This window comes from Accipiter gentilis, chromosome 11 (assembly GCF_929443795.1).
Source record: "Accipiter gentilis chromosome 11, bAccGen1.1, whole genome shotgun sequence".
NCBI classification, from domain to species: domain Eukaryota; kingdom Metazoa; phylum Chordata; class Aves; order Accipitriformes; family Accipitridae; genus Astur; species Astur gentilis.
Genome location: NC_064890.1, coordinates 28,564,316 through 28,581,325, shown reverse-complemented (window position 1 = coordinate 28,581,325; position 17,010 = coordinate 28,564,316). Strand labels below are relative to the sequence as shown.

Here is a 17,010-nt window from a genome sequence, read left to right as displayed (position 1 = left end):
CCAGTGCAGAGGTCTTTCAGCAGTCCCATCTCGTGTGGTAGCTAAGTTTGGAAGTCTTCTAGACTCCCTTCTCTATAAATAAAGCAGTATGAAACGTAAATTATTTCCTCCTTGAGTAATCAGGAAGGAAAGAAATTCATATGTGAATAGGCTTATTACAGCTTACAGATTAATATTTAACTCCTAAATCAGAACACTTTAATAAAGGGCCTCCAGGAGCCATGACATAAGCTGAACTTGCACTAGATATGGAACACAGCAGAGAACAGAAGTAGGGGTTGATTCCCTACAAGAGCAATCCATTTGAACTTGAAGAAAAGTGCAAACAGCAACAAAATTGCTCGGAGAAAAAGTCCAAGTTATCCTCAACTAGATTCTTAACTGTATGTAACTTAGGTTGCCCTGGTGGACTCAAGCCTGAGTATCTGAACCTCGTATGAACTGAGCATCATTAGGTTAAAACCACCTGTTTTTTCCAAAGTGGAAACAAATTAAATATCATCTCAGTAATACAATAAATAAGATACACTGAGGATTCTATCAACCTTTTCCTTAAATTAATTTAAAATGCTGTAGTCCAAAGTTAGCTGTCTGCTAAACACAGCAAAAATATTATATAATTCTGAAACAAGTCACATTAATGCATCTTTCTTCTTTCAGTAACGTCATTCAGAAATTGAGCTTTTCCCCTGGCAATTGCATCTTATTTTTAGATCTTCTCTCTTAGCTAATAAGCAGTATGTCTTATTTAAACAGTGGCAAAAGCCTACCATTCTGCTTTTAAAATATTGCCATTTGTTAGGAACTTTTCCTCAATAATAATTACAGGAATTATTATTGTTATTGTTATACATTCTCCACGAACTTTCTGCACTGCACGGGACTCTCATGAAGTAAATGAGGCACCTCAAGTTTTCAGAGGCAAAGGATGTCTATTTTCACATGTAGAGCATTTTAAGCATAGAAACTAAATACAAAACCCAAGTTGAAAATCAACACACCAGTCAAAAGCATTGATTTGTTACACTACCTTAACAACCTGCAGCACAAAAATAGACACAGACGATCAGCCTCAAAATGAGTGTGAGCTGAAGAAATATGATAAATAAAATGTAGCAGGTGTCCCTCTTCTCCTGACGATGATACATACACACAACATAATTTGAATGTTGCATATTAACGAGCTGGTCCGTGAATACTGAAACTGACACAGTGTTGTTCCCCATGGATTTCTGTTATATTTCCCTTACAGCTTTCTTTCCCAGGACTCCCAGTTACCCTCTTTTGGATTGTTTCTCGTCATCCCTGCGCTGCTCCTTCCAAGGGTTGATCACATCTGCTGCCTGGGAAGGGACCTCGCAGCACACGGGCTCCTGAGCCAGAGCCCCCTGTTAGCCCGAGAGCCCACCCCACACACCAGCCTCCCTTGCTCATCACTTTGCGGAGTCATTAAAAGCTTTCCTTCCCTGTGGTGCAATTTATGCTTTTTTCCTTACCCGCCTGTGGATTTCCATGTCACCTCAAGGCACTTCTGTTGAAACTGGCCTGCAGGTTCAAGAACTATTGAGATGGAAGGAAAGAAAGGTTGATGATGAGCAAACAGATGGCAACTGCCATCAAAAAAATGCCACCTTTCTTCAGAAAGCTACGCTAAAAATGATCAAATATTGCTGCCCTGTGAAAGTGATGGGTGCCGCTTTGAAACTGAGCCTCCTGGAACACCGCTTCACTATAAGGCATATTCAAAAGTTTCTTTTTTATTTAAAACAACACAACCTGAAGGAGCACCGCAGACTTTTTCCCTGTGGGAGGCAACAGAAGAAAAACTGGAGTTCCATAGTATACTTCCTTACAAAAGCAAAGATCAAATATGTTTACTGAATCTGATTTTATAGACATTTTAGGGGGTTTACCAAAACTACAAAACTCTCAACTGATTTCAGAGAAGTTACGAAGTCACCATGGTATCCTTTGAATCCCAGAAAAGCTACAAGACCACATATCTACAATGATATGAAGATGAGACAATACGGAAGTAATAATATTTTTAAAGCAAATATTATTGTTTTGAAAAGCCATTGCGTTTTCTCATAATGTGAGGAATTCTTGTGGAACAACTCTCTAATGTTAACATTAACTGGAAGGTAGGAATAGATATGATGGAGAATGCAACTTCAGTGTTTTTAATATGTAGCAAATAGCAGTCAAAAAAAGTAGAAAAGGTTTTAGGCAAGGGCATGTATAGAAGAAAAAAAATCTGATGCAGTAAAACACTTATATTAAAAATACTTGAGGGGAAAAAAACCCACCAAAACCCCCTGAAAATCACATATGAATCAATCTACACTAAACTGGATTTTCAAGCTGATGAACAGAAGCTCAAATCTTTCTATTAAATTTCTGAAGTATTAGAATTTGTTCAAACATACCATCAGTGTCTTGTATGATCTACTGGCTGACTATTATCTAATAATTGAAATTATACTGACTTGCTTACTGAAACACATTGCATTAAAGAAGTATATTATATTTGTTGAAGTCTTGAAGAGCACCATTTAATACTTCACCTGGGAAAATTCTCTTTTCGGTGAGTATTTCAGAAATACTTTCTGAAAGAACTAACATGCATGATGAACTTAAGAGCTGCAAAGAAAGCCAGTGAACCGAATGGCTGCATACAGCAAACAATGACAGCAAGGAAACTGCATAAGAGACCAACAATATGCTTATATTTGGAGAACATCATAGAGATATAAAGAAAATCCACTTTCACCTTTCAACTGTGAAAGAAATAAGTGTAGAAAAAAATAATTGGTAGTGTAGTGCAGGTTAACTACATAAATGTTGCTGACACTTCGGAGAGATTTAGATATTACTGCTGAATGAAGAAAACTAAAAATTCACCTGTTTGCTGCATAATTTGGCACTCATTAATTAACTAAAGTCATGGAGACTGCATTTCTAAGTCATGTAGGCATTTTTGAGAATCTCAGCTTAATGTGCCTCATCTAAGCATCTGCTCTAGGAGTTTAATTCTGAATGTTTATCTTCTACAACCATAAACAGTGGGTCAATTCTAGCCACTGGCTTTCTTTTTTTTTTTTTTTTTTTTTTAAATAAAAGTGAGAAGGTAGTAAATACTGTATTGCAACCACCTTAACAGCAATCATATGTTACTTGTTTGGTTTGACTACCAGGTGCTATGTGTGAGGGAATCCTTATTTCTCTAATGAAACTGTTGTTGATCCATAGGAACAGCCAGGGATCAGACTCTTAGGTAGCAGACATTTGGGGGCCCTAATTCACTGCTCCTGTGCATATTTATGGTGTCTCATACAATGGAGTGACAATAGGCCACTCTTCACAGCTTTTGACTTTTATTTACACTTCCACACGTTCACACATACTTATACAGGATATTTTAAGCAGATATATGTATGTGTGGAGGGTGTGATATGTATATTTATGAATTAGGTAATATCAAGTAATAAGGAGAAAAAACGATTGGCAAGAGCCCACCCCTTCTAGTAGATTCTCTTTTTATTCTTTTGTCATTTTTGAGAATAAAGTCCAGTTATGCCTCATTGCTTCCAAATCTGTGCTCCACAGAGAAGTGTTTTAGTATTGTTTTTTGAATCAATGGGCATAATGCAGAGAAAAAGGTTTCTGTCTGCAGAGGATCATCACATTTTTAGAAGCAATACTGCTGTTATCACAAGAGTGGCCCATTAACTGTAGCACAGCAGTGAGGGAATCACCTCTGAAATGTCATCAACACTTCTTTTGATGTGTGCTTAAAATAGCTCTGTACATATGCAGGCCTGACTTGGTATAAAGATTTCAAATAAGAATACAGAAAAGTTTTGTGGATTTGTCTGGGTTTTTTTCCTTTTATGTGTGTTCAATTTTATTCATACAGACACAGGGCTTTTAACTGCTGGGTTCCCCTTAGTTTTGTTACCTATAATCCAAAATAATACCTTCCATAGCATGTTTTTTTAATAATGATTTAAATACAAATCAGCAGAGTGTCTGATCAGACCAAGTCTCTTGGAAGTATCACTGGCTGGAATGCTTTCAAAATGTTTTCAGGGTTATTTTTCTTTTTGAACACAGGATGGTCCTTCTTGTAACCCTAAAAATGCTGCTTTTGTAGACTGGAAGTAAAGCTCAATAGAGTCCACTTGTTTTCAGTAGACGTTGGAATTAGTCCCAGGTCTTTCAAGTTTGCAATCCTTAGCCAGGCCACAGGGAAGCTACATTTGTTTTACTGCAGAACTACTGTAGAAAACTTCTTTACATTGTGAATACTGCAGATAATTAACACTCAGTATCTAGCATGAAATACTTTGTGTTAGATATTGGAAGATATCACATTTACCAGTTCATCTTGTCCTACTTCTACCAGTGGTCACCACCAGAGGAGCAGAAGGCTGTAAGACGAGCATACTGGCAGGCAGGTCATAAAGTTGCCCACACCACTACCCTAAAATATGAGCTTTAGCATCCCACGGGCATTTGTGGGGCAGTATTTGTTGTAATAGGTGCTGATCCTCCTGTGAAAGATGGAAGTACGTATTACTGACTTGAAGAGGAGAAAAGACTTTCCGCTTCACTTCGATATAAGAGAAGTGGACTGAGTCTCTGGAGGAAGATCATCCGGGTTGCGAGAAGAATGGCTCAGTGGTTACCTGCTACACAAAGACTTCAAAGAGTCTGGTGCCATTTCCTACCTGAACATGGGTCCCTGGATAATTTTGAGCATTCATCACAGGTGACATTCATCTCTAAGAGATAGTTTTCTAGTCTGAGTTAAGAAAACGTCTGTCTTTTGGACAATAGCAACAGAAAGGACCTCCAGAAAGTGAATCACTTTCAGATACTTCTGAGAGACTTTATATAAAGGCAGGAATTTTTTTTATTATTATTATTTTTTATTCCTCTGGACGTGCCTCTCTTACCATTAATCACAGAGGGAGACTGGGGCAACTGGCTTTAATTAGACACCTATTATTCACCTGACTAAAAGGTTGGATCCTTGTAGGTATTTGTGGAAGCTAAGCCTTATACTGAGCCTTATAATATAAGGAGCTGAATTTGTGTCTGTGCATCTTAAATTTTCACCTGTAAAGTGCGACACCTTCCTTACAGTGAAACTGTGGGGGGTGAAACTTCAAAATTTATATCATACTGTGAAAATGTCAGTGGGGGCCAGAAAATCGCTTAACATAAATACATAGGAAAGGATGCTGGAGGCAATGAGCCCCAACCCCCAGAAGGTATGAACTGAATGTTTGTATTCTAATGTTGTTGCCATTTTTACTAACTAAAGGAAAAATCTAGAGACAGGATTAAGTTTGGAGTTTGAATGAACTGGATGATACTTCGAGCACTCTGTATGAAAAGTCTTTTAACTATTAATATTATCACTTAAGCCTCAAAATCCACATTTTTAGTAGCACAAAGTGGATGGCATTGCTTATTTGTATTCAGTCCTACTGAATTTTTCAAGGCAAAATTTTCAATGCATTTTGCAAGGCAAAATTCTCACTAAATCAGTTGGAGGTTGTTGTAGCAACATTCATTTTTTTTCATTCTCTGTGTGTTCGATACCATAGCTTATCTCAAGACCTAATGCAACCTATTTTTAATTATTCACAACCTTTGGCCTGTAACTGTAATCTGCCTCTTTCGATATTAAAAAGGTAAGACACAGTTCAATTATTTATGGTTTAGATATGAAGAAAATATGGACTCTCTTCTTTAGAAATATGTCCATGATTCATAGTAGCACTGATGAAAGTTACAACCTTATATTTATTATATGGTTCCAATCCTGTTTTAGTTTCATAATTTTTTGTAAAAAGAAAAAAACAAAACAAAAAAAAAAAAACAAACAAACAAACAAAAAACAGGAAAAAAAATCTTCTTATTTGCTTTAGAAAGTAATTGAGATCCATTCTGCATAAGGAATTGTCTATGACTACAGTTGTATTAATGCACCTCACAAAGTTACTAGACCTGCGTGGACCCCAGTTTGGTCCAACCTCGCAAGGTCTTTCAATGTAACAAACTCTGCAGAAATTAACATAAAATATTAATGGGAAAAAAAAGGCATATAAATAGACAAAGCTTTGATTATCTGTACATTGGTTTGAAATCACAGTGCACAGAGCAAGTGCTTAGAATCAAGTATCTCACTCTGGAACCAGCTTTGCTATGAATTCTAGTTATACATTTTGGCCAAATGACTTGTTTAGACTATCTGCAATGTTCATGTGATGGACTACAAGTTTGATAGGAAAAATAAGCCACGATTACCACATTTTATCACATCTAATGTAAAATGAATGGTGGAGATATAATATTCCAGCTTTGTCCTTTTTGCTCTGCTGTTTTCAATGTTTTTCTCTCTGCCTAATTTTTCATCTCTTCTTAGCTTCCTTTCTATGTTTTGATCTCTTTGTTTACTCTGACCTCCAGCATTACTTCTTATAATTTTTCTTCCTCTCGGACACCTTTTTTTTTATTTTCTTCTATTCATAGTATTTCAGCAACATACAGTTCTGGGAAATATAGTTGCTACTACTATGCTGCTGGAATGATTCCTGTGTTGTGGTCTCTATCCAGTTTGATCTCAAATCATTGATTATAGCAGTCCCAAGGGTATAGCAGTGAATATGCACTATGGGTATGATTAAAGCAAGAGCCTGTAATTCCCAATGAAAAAAATCAGAATAATAGAGAAAACAAAACTTACTTACAGAAATTCTTTGTTAACGAGTTTTCCAAATATTCTTTAATCAGGGGGTTAAAAATTATTTCCAAAGCCACCATTGTCAATGGACATTTTTCTTTTAATTTCTTTGGCCTTTGAAAAAAATTAACCATTTGTGTCTCTGAACAACTTATTTTAGGCAAACAAATGTACTTGTTTAGGGATGTGAAATCAAAGGGGTGGTCTTTGTCCTGGGTGGTCTTTGTCCTTATTTTCAGTCATAAGCAATTAATCCTCCATTGTGTGCATATCTTATGAGATGTTCTGCTTTAAAATCACAGTCATGTAAAAAGTACTCAAATCCAAAACATCATCCAAAACTGGCACACTTTCCAGTTACCTGCAAAAGGCTAAATGGAAGATTTGAAACAAAATAGCTCCTGGGTTAGAATCTTGTATGCTGTATTAGCCTTGAGCAAAATTTTACAGTGCAGCTACTTAACCTACAGGCAAAATTTCATAATGGGAATACTGAGAGACCTGTAGCTATAACCAGTACTACTGGGCACCAGTATAATATTTCATTTACACTTCTTACAAAGCAATTTCTGTTAATCTTGCTGCATGAATGAAAAATCTCATCCCATAGTCTCCAATTCACTACCCTCATGAACTCATAAAAAGGTCTTTTAACCACTGCTGTGATTTTCAAGTGGAAATAATAAAATGGCAAGAGTTAAATATTAATATTCAGTTCTTGCATTGTGCCTTTCTTTGATACCAATTACAACTTGAACTTCACCTAACTCAGAAAGACTGCAGACTTCACTCAATTAGCAGTAATAGGATTAAAACATAGCTTTGGAACTGAAGATTTAAATAGGAAAAAAAACTTGGCAAATGTACACTGCATGTACCAAATTAATCTCAAAATAAATATGCAGCCCTGGGTGAAATAAGTGGAATGTGGAATGCTAGAGGTGTGGGGGTTATTGTGGTTTTTTGCTTTCTTGACAACCTCTGCATTGCTTTGCTTTGCTTTGAAAACTGTCATGGCTGTAGAATAACAGTATTTTTTCTTCCTTTAGGTTTATGGACACTAGAAGAAGTTGCTGCCATTCACAACAGGTATTCTCCTTTGAAGAGTACCAAAGCCCCTTCTGTCTGTTACACTTTTCTCCATTACCAAATTTGTATGGTTCTCAGCTCTGTGAAATTTAAGCAACCCCACAGATGCAAATTACTCCATTCAAATAGCTGTCTCCTGAGAAAGGATAAATATGCCCTTTTATAGGTGAAAAGTGTCATGGCAAACAAAGCTATACTACAGATCTGAACAGCAGTCAACTGAATTTGTGGAAGAGAATTCTTGTGTTACTTTACCCATGCTGAGTTGTTTGTGGTTTATTTTGTACTTGCATTTGATGGACAATGAATCACTTCATTTTTACTGCATTTTGAGTATCTGCCTCTACAGTGTAAGATACAATGCCCCAAACTGATGCTTTCCATTTTAGGGAGTACATTCGACTTCTGAGATAAAATTGGAATGTCCTAAAATTCCTTGTCAAATCAAAAATTGCTTGACCTCGTTGTAAAGAGCTATTTGTACCCTTTTCTCAGAGGCAAATATGAAAGATTTACATCATGTTTTACTCATCAAAAACTCATACAGTGGGACATTTGAAGTACAGCTAAAGAGATCCAGAACCAGCTGTGGGTCAGGACAGAAGGAAGTGACACACTTAGCTTTTCTTATTTCCTTCCAACTAGTGGAGAATCAAGCCCAAGACTGGCCACAGGTTTCTGTTGACAGTAACCATGTGCTTCATTTCTGGAAAAATGCAGTTCAGGAAATAGCAGAGAATGACTAAATGCCCTTTTTCAAAATAGTACAAGATGCTACAGAGATTTGGAAATGAACAGCAGCAGTTGCATATTTCCAAAATCTGGCCCTAATATTATGACAGATAACAACTCCACAAAAGAAAAGAGTAGTACTTTCATGGGTAAAGCTGATTACCCAGGTGGGTTGTGAAAGACATCTTTGTATTTAAATTCACTAATAAAAGAATTTCATGGGAGTAGGTATAACAACAATCAGTATGAGGAAAGATAGAGTAGACAAGATCACAACATACCAGAGACCAACAAGGGTTTAGAAGAAACAGGGTTGGCAACAAAAGGAGCAGAAACACCATGATGGAAATACAGAGCAATACCTCGGCTCATATGGGCAACAAATTGCAGCACTCCAGAGTACCACGAAAATGGTCTGTTCAGCTCCGAACCTTCAAAATAAGGAAAAAGTGTGCGATCTCGTGAATCGGATTGGCTTCAGTCTCTGTTGTTTTGCTGGACTGCAGGTAATCACAGACAAATCATGACATCTTGACACTATTTCAATCATATTTAAGTTTGATTTCAACTACTTGTAGAGGCTATCTGGAGTTTCCATTCATTTCAATCCCTTTGCCTCTCACTCCATCCAAAGAAGTTAACCTGAAATCAATTGATCTATAAATTGCAAGGATTCAGTCTGGTTTTTGTAGCAAACATTTTTAATGTCCTGCCTCTGAAAAAGTATTACTTTCCCAAGTTTTGAAGTGCTGGCCTCCACAGGTCCTAGATTTTTGCTCAGAAAATAATGTATAGAAGCTAATTCAATTATAATATAGCTTTAAATGAACCTAACCCTGTCTGGCACTGCTCAGAAAGTAGACCAGCCGCTTAATTAGACAGGATCATCTGCCTCATGGTAAAAACACACTGAACTCTTGGGGATGGTTGGAAACAGTTTTGAATGAATGTATGAGATGCATTACCTCCATTGCAGGGCTAGTAAATGGCAGGTGAGATATAGCAACATTCTCCCTCTACACAGCCAGATCACAGCTTAGGCCAGAGGTCTCTGGCATATGCAAATAAAAATCTCGCTGTCTTCTTTCTAGAGTTTGATTTTAAATTCCCCCTTTATAAGGCAGAGAATCACCTAATCCCCTTCTCCTATCTGTCCAGCTACAGAAGTGACCAACACAAGGAAAAGACGGGCTGTAGAAGTTGATCTGGACAGATGTGGAACCGATAAATGCCACTTTGGTGAGGAGGGGAGAAGGACGGGATGAACACACAACACAGAGACTCCAGCCGTTTAGAGATGGTTGTCATTCTTTATGAAGATTAAGGGACTTGTAACTCTGCATTCCTATTTTAATCCAAAGGCCAGCCATTGTACAGGCTGCCAGAGTATAGGCTTCCAGACACCGCGCTTGTGATCAGAGCCTTGAGCTAAATGGACTCCAAACTCTGCCGGATTTTTTCTGGCTCTGCTATGTTAACTTTACATGGCAGATAAGCAACACTGATTGCAAAGATCTTTAGAAAACATTTGAGAACAAAAAGACCAATAAACGAGGGCAGCTGAAGAGGAGTCTTTCATGCAATGGCCAGTTTACTTGCATATTGGAAGAATATAACCACATGAATATTTTCCAAAATAAGAAAGCTCTTATAGTAAGAGATAAGAGTCAAACTGTTGGACAGCTTGCACATCTGATTTGCTCTAAGGAGATCTACGCAAACTGCAGAGCAAATGAACTAAAGCTCACAGAATAATGCATGAGGACACAAGTGGGGGGGGGGGGTGTATTTTTAATATATTAATACAGTTGAAAAGAAAACAAATAATCCTGATTTTTCTAGGGAGGTAAGAGAACCATAAACACTACAGGGACTTTGCCCCTAGCATCCAGTGATTTACATATTTTTTATAAAAGTCAGAGTTGGTTTGAAGTCACAAGAAGTAGACCAACCACTGTTAAAATGATTACTTTTTCCCTGTTATGCCTGGGTCCAGTCTATGGCATCAGATTCTCACTTTTATGAGCAATATAAAATTCAGACACCACTTCCAGTTAAAAAGGAAACCATTTCTGCTGGCTCTTCATAACAACCAACAGCTCCTTCCCTTAATTTTTTTTTTTTTTAAACTCAGTGACAATTCTGATATCCAAAGTGGCAACTAATTGCCCTGACAATTAAATGGTATTGCCACAGCATAGCCTTTATGCATTTGTCCTAATAAATGTCAGATGAAGCTCAACTGCTCACTTCAGCAGATGCTAATTTAGGTTGAATACCACCAGCTATTCAGAGAGAGAATTTTTGCTTTAAATAAGATTAATCTCACAAGTGAAGTGTAGGTTTCTTCTTATAACAAAGGCCATTGGTTATTCGTTAAATCTGAATTACAGGTTTAACAAACACTTGCGTAAGAATCATTAATATCATCTGTTATGTAATTACTAATGTAGTGTATAATACTTAATATCTCAACAGTCAGGTCTCTTCAAAATTCAATTACTGTAGCCCTTGTCATAAAGACTAGTACTATGTTTCAAAGCTCCTTTTTCCCTAGTGACCCTTCAGTTTGACTACTTCTTGCTTGGCTGCCATTTGTCAGTTCCAGAATAGTATGACCGTCAAGACAAGTATAGACTTATATCAGACTCCTAACTCCCACCATGGTTCCTACCTTTCTGCTGAAGTCAACAGGAAACTGGGAGTCCTGTTACTCTTTTAACCCTGGGCCAGAAGCTCAAAAAAATGCTGATCTGCTTTGCAAGTCTGTGGAGTGATTCATTTTCTCTGTTGCAGGTGACAAGAAACTGAGCCTCCTTTCATTACCACTGGAAAAGCCTGCACACCCTCAAGGTAGGGCCAGCAGTGTTTTCACTATCATTCCCTGCTTTACAATTACAAAACCTTTGTTAATTCCAGTTGGGACCTGTTAATATTCCCCATGTAAAAAAAAAAATAAAAAATTGCTTACCTATCTTGCAAATGGGTTCTACCCCTATTTGCACCACCCATTTTGATATATACACTGAAGAGCGCATTGCTGTCAAAGGAAAAGTTTTACAGGACCCTCTCAAGCTATAATTTTATTCATAAAATTGATATGCTTGGGAATGGCAGTGGGCACTGAGCCCAAAAGTCATGGAAGAGCCCACATCAGTGTCAGTAAATCTCTACCAACTGCAAGAACACAACTATTTGCAAAATGACAATTACGAACTGTCCCAGGACCTTGTAACTTCCAAACCTCACTGAGGGAGAGCACTAGTTGGCATAGGCCAAAACTGTGCCAAGAACTCTTCTCAGAGTTGCTGAGAGGATGACTGCCTGGACATGACCTGGACATACTTAAATGTACAAGTGTGGACAGACAGCTCACTGCTGCTAGGATTCTGAGCTGAGAATACATGGGAAGAAATCAAGAGATCCTGTGATTAAAGCATGACTATTTTTCTTCTTAGACCTGTCTTCTACTTTTCTTGGCCTCCTTCATACAAAGAATCACAATACACTTTAGACTGAACCATCCTAACGGTAGACAGCTTCAAGTCCTTAGAGGATTGTTACCTGTGATTCTAATTTTGAGTCAAAAATCAAATTTTGATCCAGCATTAATGCTTTCTTCAAGTGATGAAGGTGATGGACCTGCTGAACTTACTCTCTCAGTAGCAGCGACATCAGTGATTTCCATGCTACGGGAATTATCGAACAGAAGTAGGTCAACAGCTGTGCTCAGATGTGAAGAGGTGTGTGCAAGAATAGACATAGCAAAAATAAAAAGGTCTAAAAAAATAACAAAAAATGATGAGGTATATGGGAGGAAGAATGGAGACTGTGGACTTTACACACTGTAAGGTTAAAAAGACGAAGTCTGTGAAGTTTGAAAAGGAGAAGAAAAGAAGAGATATTATAAAAGTCCACAAAATAATGAGTGAGCCTGAGGATCCTACACAGATCTCTCTATTTATTTCCCACTTACCCGTATCTTTTGGTCTCCATTCTGCTCCTCCTCTTTCCAGATCTTCCAAAACGTATTTTGCTCTCCTTCCCATTTCCCTTTTCCCTCTTGTTTCTGAACCCCTTCACCTCATTTCCACCTTTCCTTTTCTTTATACACTCTTTCTCATGATATACATATCAATACCAAATATAAGGGTTTTATTAATATCAGTAAATCTAAGTATTATATTAAAAAATAATATTACAGTCCACAGAACTAAAAAGTAACATATTTCATATGACTGCCATGAAACAATCTGTGAATTCAGCAAACACACAGACAGCTGTGCTGCTAGAAACTGCTTCAGCAAACAGTTCAGGAAGACTTAAAAACGCATAATAAACTCAATTACTTTACTTGTGGCAATGTGACATAAAATTAAATTTTAACCCTCAAGCGTCAGCTCATAAGCTAATTTTAAAGTGGAATCAAAAAGTTTTGAGACTTCTGTCCTTTCTCTGAAGCAAAAGACATAGAGGTGGAATTCATTTGACTTTGTGTGTATGAGAAAATGAAGATGCCTACATCCAGGCTAATCATCTAGACTTTTTTTCAGTCAACAGGGAGAAAAAGAGAACTTTGAGGGTGCAATCCATCTTACTTGAAAGTAAATGCCTAAGATAAGCCAGACAAATTGGATCTCAAAAGCGCTTGCTTGCCCCACTGCCTACAAAAAGTCACTAAGCATCTAGTTCAGGTTTAGATACTTGTTTCAGAGATGGAGGAGATCCCAAGGAAGGCATTCCGAAACAGATTATTGAGCTATATGGACAGCTGATCTATTCTAACTTAAGTATTCTTACGTTCCTATGTGCTGCTAGTACGTCATTCACACAGGAGCTGTGGCCCGGAGCAAAGCCCTGAGATGGTATTACAGAGCCTACAGAGGCAGGTGAGATCTATACCTGGATCCGAAAAGGATCTTGGATATATAGCGCGTCTTCATGCTTTCAAATGAAGTATTTTTGTGGATGTAGTAAGACGCTGCCATTCTGTTCTCCCTTTCATAATGTCTCCTATTCTGTCAAAATTCTGTCTAATTATGTGCCTATCCACCAATGTGGGAATTGTGGGAGTCATTGCAACCAACAGGGGACATCAGAAAAGGAACTGGAAAGATGTCAGTGTAGCAGACAGAGAGTCCCTACATGGGAAATACAAGGCAGGCAGCGCAGGACTTTTAAGTATAACAGATATTTGTGACTTTCAGAATACTTTATAAAAGCCATGACTTCCCTTCTAGCAATGTCTGGACTGGACCTGTTCTGGTTTGAAACATAAAATATGCCTGCAGAAAGGTTCTAAAAGAGTAAGTATTAGAATTAACCCCAGCAGCTTTAAAACAACTATTTCCAAAAGAAATGTAACCATTTACAGACATGTTTGTGAGAAGCTTACCTCCAAGCTTCCTCAGTGTCCCAGGTCACTGCCATAGTATTATTCTCCCTAGCCACTCGCACAGAAGACTGTAGTAGGGTAGAGACTTCAAACTGGTTAACAGACAGACCCTCATGCAGAGCTTTTCCCAGTCTATGCAGGCAAGCATTATTCTGGCCTCACTGGGAGCAATGGGAATTTAGCAAACACCTACCTTGTAGGTGCCTGAAATCCAGTGAAAAGATTCTTATCCAGGGACTCCAGCTTTGGCTTCCAACCACTGTCCCCTGCATACCTTTGCTGTGTTTATTGGAGAGCCTGTTCTGAATGTTTTGGTGTCTCTAGAGCTGTTGGATTTTCTGCAGGTCGCCTTTAAACTTCATTTTACACTACTTAAACAGATGGTGCTCCCCAAATCTTTCATGATAATATAGATCTTTTTATACTTTAATAATTTGCTGGAGTCTTTGTCTAGTCCTTACCTTCTTACCAGTTTCCTACTGGATCTGGGGAGATCTGAATTGACACAGCATCTGGTAATGGTCAGACCAGCCCCAAATACACAGGTCAGCCAGCATCCCTGGTCCTATTCGAGGATTATCTATTTATATATTTATATATATATATTAGATATACAAATTCGATTAATTATTTTGCTGCAATGCTGCTCTGGCAGCTCATTTCCACTTGATCAAGGTCTCTGACTCCCACGTCTTTGACAAAAGTTACAGGTTCCCAGGATAAAGTCCCCCATCTCGTTACGGCCTGATAGAGCTTTTCATTTTCTGGAGGTGCAGGTTTTGTACTTCTCATTAAAATAGACATTATTTAGTTGTGCACACAGTTTTGACAGTTTGAAAAGCCCATGCTATTCTATACCAGTGACATTTTTCTGCACTCTTTTCCACTCCCTCAGCAAAGAAGTCACTTACACATGTAAACTGTTTTCAGTAGCTGATAATATATTTATGTAGCACTGGGCCAAGAACTCATTCTTGTGCTACTCCAAAGGACTATGTCAAAATCAGCAATGATCCCCTATTTCCAAATCCATTTTCACATCTGTCAGTTATTTAGTTTATTAATCCAATTATTGCATGGAAAGTTAATTTGACATGGGTACTAATCAAACACCTTGAGGAAGTCTGGCTATATTATATTAACAGTCTTACCTCTATCAACCAAACTTGAATCAAGATCAAGACAGATACAAAGTTAGTTTGACAAAATCAATTTTCCACAAGCCGCATTATCTTTCTTTTACTCTTTGTTAAGTGCGTGCCATATCAACCATTCTTTTGCTATTTATGATTAATAACCTGTTAACTCTTTTAAAATATTGCCAAAACCACAGAGTTCTTCCAGTCATAACATCTTCTCACCAGGGAATATATTTTGGTTTGAATGCTTGTGTTGTAATGATTATTTCTGGGTTTAGCAATGATAACTACTATAATACAATATTGCTCTTTTTACCTTAAAGTTGCCGATGGTCTTTACAAAGGACATGCACTGTCCTGAGCTTGTGAACGCACAGTTCATCACTGACAACAAAAAGGCATGCCATGGAGAAGGAATATATATATTAATTAAATAATTTAATGTCCACTCAAATGTATCCATTAAAGAATGAGCGAGGGAACAAGATAAGTGGCAACCTGAAATGTTAAATAATTAGTTTGCTTGGCTGACTGCTTGGAGAATAAAAGACACTAAAATTTCCACCAAAAGTAATATTTGATAAAAGCTATTCCTAAATAAAATAAATTTTCCTTCAAAGGGGGCTCATAGTCTTTATCTAAGCTGAACGTTGACTAAGATACTGAACACTCCTGAGAAAAGGGCAGCAGGGTGTAAACATGGAGAGTAGGAACATGGCCTTTGCCCACTGACTGAAGAATGATATTTCTCACTACATGTTGCCCTTCACCTCATCAGGCATTTATTCAAGAGCAGAAGTCACACTTTTTGAGTCACAAATGGCATCCTACTTTCCTCTGGATTTTCTTTCAAAATCTCCAATCCAGATGTTTGCTAAAGCCAAAGTTTCTTAGTTTATAGGGCTTACAAATACTGCAGGAGAAAATCTGGTAGCTCTTTTACTGCCTCTGGTATTTCTGTAGATTAACCTGCCTTCCTGGAGAGTATAAGCGGCTCTCCTTGATCAACACAGAAATTAATCTGGACCCAGATTTTGTGTCACAAAAAGAGGCCTCAGCATGAGGCCTCAGACTTCGAACTCTCTTAGGCCTTTGCTACTGTTTTTCTAAAGTACCAAACTAACCCTTTCTTGCTACCTTTCCAAATCCTTGATCTCAATGACAGTTTTCTCAATGGTATTTTACAGTAAAACTTCAGTCAAGATGGATTCCTCGTTAGTCCTCACTCTGGGCAATGAAACACTGCTTTAAGATTTTTTTATCACTTGACTGCCTTGCAATCGTGCTACACCTATCAACACCAGAACTTCTGTGCATGCAAAGAAAATGCAGGACTTTCAGAAAAGTATAATGGTCTGTCCTTACATACAGTTAACCCCAGGTTCCCACCTGAGACTTTATAACCCCTCAGAGATTTATAGTTCCTCTATTCTTTCCAACAAATCCCTTTTCACCTTCCAGACAGCCAACAAAGGACAGATTGGCTTTGCTGTGAAGCCTCCGGTAGAAAATGTACTCAATCATAAGTTGTGCTACAGAGCAATGACAGTCAGTCCTTAATGGCATGCTGGCAGCCCACAAATGGGTGAAAAGAAATCATGTCTAGAAGTCAACCTGTCTATAGGAATATAACTTAAAACACTGCTACTTAATTATGGATTGGGCATGATTTCTTGTCTAAAACCTGAAATCTGCCTTTGAAAAATTCCTCTGGTGACCTGATCTTCTTTGAGATCTTTTGGAGATGTTGCTTCCTGTCTACCCTGACTTCTGCACAGGAATATTTTTAGTTTTCTCAATATTTTTTCCTACTTCTAGTATTTCTCTTCAGTTATATATGACTTTCCACATCTTTTTTGTCATTACTTCTTTATTTTTTTTCTCTCCTCTTATTTGGT

General features: G+C 37.7%; 1 protein-coding gene across 1 annotated transcript in view; it reads right to left on the bottom strand.

The window, feature by feature from the left end:
* TFEC (transcription factor EC) overlaps window positions 1–12,627 on the bottom strand; it is a 92,805-nt gene extending 80,178 nt beyond the window's left edge. The window contains exons 1-2 of the mRNA XM_049813561.1: window positions 12,555–12,627; window positions 12,234–12,358 (exon numbers count right to left, since the gene is read on the bottom strand). Of these exons, the coding sequence (XP_049669518.1) occupies window positions 12,234–12,358; window positions 12,555–12,627 (198 nt within the window). The remainder of the gene's footprint in view (window positions 1–12,233; window positions 12,359–12,554) is intronic.
* Between the last annotated feature and the right edge of the window lie 4,383 nt (window positions 12,628–17,010).